The following is a 3,318-nucleotide window of genomic DNA, read 5'->3' as shown; positions in this document are numbered from 1 at the left end:
TATGTGATGGATGGACAAGGAAGTAATGGGTGCTGGCCCGCTAGACTTGACCAACGTCCTCGTCCTCGACCTCCATCGTTACACGAGCTACAGCACCCAGGCTGGCAGGCCAGGCACTCACCAACCGTCCATCATATCCACTGCTGACGCCTTGTCACCCCCAATAATTGACAACACAATTACAAATTCAAAAGTTATTTCAGTTAGTGAGGCGGAAATCACAAACTAATTTTCATTTGTTGGATGCTAACTGTGCACCATCATGCAGAGTTTGGAGAGCAGAGTGGAAAGACATAATTAGTTTCTAATATAACATGAATGAATCAGTTCGCACGAAGTCCATTCTTTTTAAACTGCTGGAACCCATGTTCTTGATAGTGGGCAACGGATCAAGTATTTGTCCCAATAACAAATCGGCATTCCTCATCAGTGCACCTTCTAGGTAAAACATCGAACGCATGTTGTCCTGTGCAGGCACGACAATAGAGCTATCTGAGGAAGAGATGCCTGAGAAGAAGACGAGCAGAAATTGCCACGGGCTCTGACCACCGCGCAACCTCCCGGTCGACCGCAAAATCCATGTCATGGCAACCACAGGCCACGGCAGTGGTCTTCTGCTCTGCCTTGTGACCCTTGGCATGCAGCTCGTTGAGCAGACATTCTGTTACTGAATTTAAGAGACACGCTAGTTGGATTGCAGTATTTGAACTCCACCCATGAATCTTCAAATGCATTGGTTTACACAAAATCATATTGGGCACAGGCCAACGGGACAAAACAAGTACTGAAAAATAATTGGTGGATGGAACTGACAGAACAGTTGAATCACAGGGTAGCACTCCTCGTGATTGCTGATATTATTGATTCTGTATAATGCTTTTTAATCTCCTTCAGTGCCACCGTGACATCTCTCATTGACATCCTCTGATCAGGTGAGTCACTTGAGCAGATCAAACCCAGCTCAAATGTCGCCATAAGAAAGTCTTTCAGATTGCCAGCAGAGGAAGGAACACCTTGCAATAGCTGGTTATCCAGAACAGAGGCAAGCTGAGCTGGAAATGCTTGACGAACCCACCGTGTAATGCTCAAATCTGCGACGAACATGGGATCTGTGGGTCTCTTTCTAGTGAAGACTTCAAGGAGCATGATTCCATAACTGAAAACATCGCTCTTGCGTGATGCCTTCCCGTAAGATCCATACTCTGCTCATGAGACCAGAAACAAAGAATTCGAACAGGACTGAATAAGCACTATTAACCAAATATATACCAACCAAAATTCAGAGTCACAGTACGGAGTATGGATGTACCTGGTGCCATGTACCCAAGTGTTCCAAGCATGCTTGCAGTGATCATAGAGCAGTCATCACCCAATAGCAACTTTGCGATTCCAAAGTCCGCTACATGTGCCGTCATGTCTTCATCAAACAGCACGTTGCTAGGCTTCAAGTCACAGTGCAGGACTACCTCGTGATGCTCATGGTGCAGATACTCCATTGCCATTGACACATCTAGCATGATGTCCAGCCTCTTGAGGAACCCTAAGTGCTCTATGCTGTCAGATTGCAAGAGCATCTCTAGCTACCACGGGGCATATATTGAAGCACCAATGCCTTGAACTCCACATTGGAGCAGACATTCAATATCTTTATCAAGTTCCTATGCCGAGCCATGCGAAGTGTGCTGCACTCAGCATCAAAGCTTCTAATGGCCTGCTCCTGCTGCATGTCTAGAACTTTTACTGCCACCGTGAAACCGGTACTAAGTTGACCTTTATAGACCTTTCCAAAGCTCCCAGTCCCCAACAGGTTGTCGTCACTAAAATTACTGGTGGCAAGGACAAGCTCATGGTATGACAGGTGCCCATGGTACATAACATTTCTAGGATCAATGACAGAATCTTCAACCTCTCCCTTGTTTTTAATTTTCTTTCTAATGGTTTGGTAGATGAAAATAATAGTACACCCAAATGCTATGGTTACAGAAGGGAGCAGGAATCTTAGAAAATACGTCGTATTTGAGTGAGGTTTTTCCATACATGGAGAGAATCCTAAACGGGGTATGCCACAAAGCCCAACATTCCCAACCAAAGATTGCAACGAGATGTTAGAGAAAATACCACCCTGTGGTACCTTGCCTTGTAGATTATTAAAGGAGAGATTCAAGGTTTTCAAGAAGGTTAAATTGGCTAGGAACATGGGAATGGTACCGGAGAGATTATTGGAGGAGAGGTCCAACCACTTGAGGCTCCTCAGCTCTTTAAATGACACGGGGATAGAGTCCTCAAATGAATTGTGTGATAGATTTAGATTAGTCAGCATGCTTAGTTTGCCAAATGATTTGGGGATGCTTCCATGTAAAAAGTTGAAAGAAAAGTCAATTTTATCCACTTGTTTCAACCCACCAACGTCACTTGGTAGTGGACCAGAAAAGGAATTGATAGAAAGATCTAGGGTTATAATTTTGTCAAGGTGGAACAAACATGCCGGTATAGTTGAATTGAATTGGTTCTCGAACAAGTAGATGTATTCTAGCATGGTAAGATTTCCGATGCTATCAGGTATACAGCCATGAAATCTATTTCCATCGATAATAAGCTTTTGTAACTTGCTGAGCATACCAATTTGTGCCGGGATAGTCCCTAGCATGTCATTATGAGAGACGTCAAGCCAAACGAGATTTTGCATCCTCGTGATAGATTCTGGGATCTCTCCTGTGAGCTGGTTGTTGGCAAGATAAATCCACTCAAGACTGCTCAAGTTTGACAGTGAGGATGGAAGCCCACCTGTTAGCTTGTTGTCACCAAGTCCAAACTCAAATAATTGTGCAGACAGATTCCCCATAGTATCAGGGATTCGTCCGGTGAAAGAATTATCATATAGGTCAAGGTTTTGGAGTCGCATACAGTTGGAAAGAGATGACAAGAAGTTAAGATTCCCACTCAAATTATTATGTTGCAGTTGTAGCCAGATTAGAGTTTGGATGCTCCCAAATATTGCTGGTACAGGTCCAGACAATGAATTATTAAACAATACTAGGTGAGACAGTTTTGATAAATTTCCAAGAGAAGGTGGAATTGGACCTGTTAGCAAATTCACTCCGAGATGCAAATACGAGAGTTCTTGCATGAGGCCTAATTCTTCTTGAATCTCTCCAGTCAGGTTGTTGAAAGAAAGGTCAAGTTCAGTAAGACGGGTGAGATTGCTAAGAACAGCTGGAACACAGCCATGTAAGGAATTAACATCCAAGTATAGATCGGTAAGTTGTTGCAATTGAGCCAACCAGGTTGGCACAACATCGACAAAAAAATTGTATGACA

At 43.6% G+C, this 3,318-nt stretch overlaps 1 protein-coding gene across 1 annotated transcript; it reads right to left on the bottom strand.

Annotated features, from left to right (window-relative positions):
- Positions 1-218: 218 nt before the first annotated feature.
- Positions 219-3,227, bottom strand: LOC101773806 (putative receptor-like protein kinase At3g47110). Its single transcript, XM_014804613.2, is given in 3 exon segments — positions 219-1,202; positions 1,310-1,582; positions 1,585-3,227. Coding segments are annotated over 3 exon segments (2,193 nt in total). The 5' UTR covers positions 3,128-3,227; the 3' UTR covers positions 219-825.
- Between the last annotated feature and the right edge of the window lie 91 nt (positions 3,228-3,318).

Source organism: Setaria italica, unplaced genomic scaffold (genome assembly GCF_000263155.2).
Source record: "Setaria italica strain Yugu1 unplaced genomic scaffold, Setaria_italica_v2.0 scaffold_341, whole genome shotgun sequence".
Lineage (NCBI taxonomy): Eukaryota > Viridiplantae > Streptophyta > Magnoliopsida > Poales > Poaceae > Setaria > Setaria italica.
Note: the sequence above shows the minus strand (reverse complement) of the source record. Positions and strands in the feature narration are given on the sequence as shown.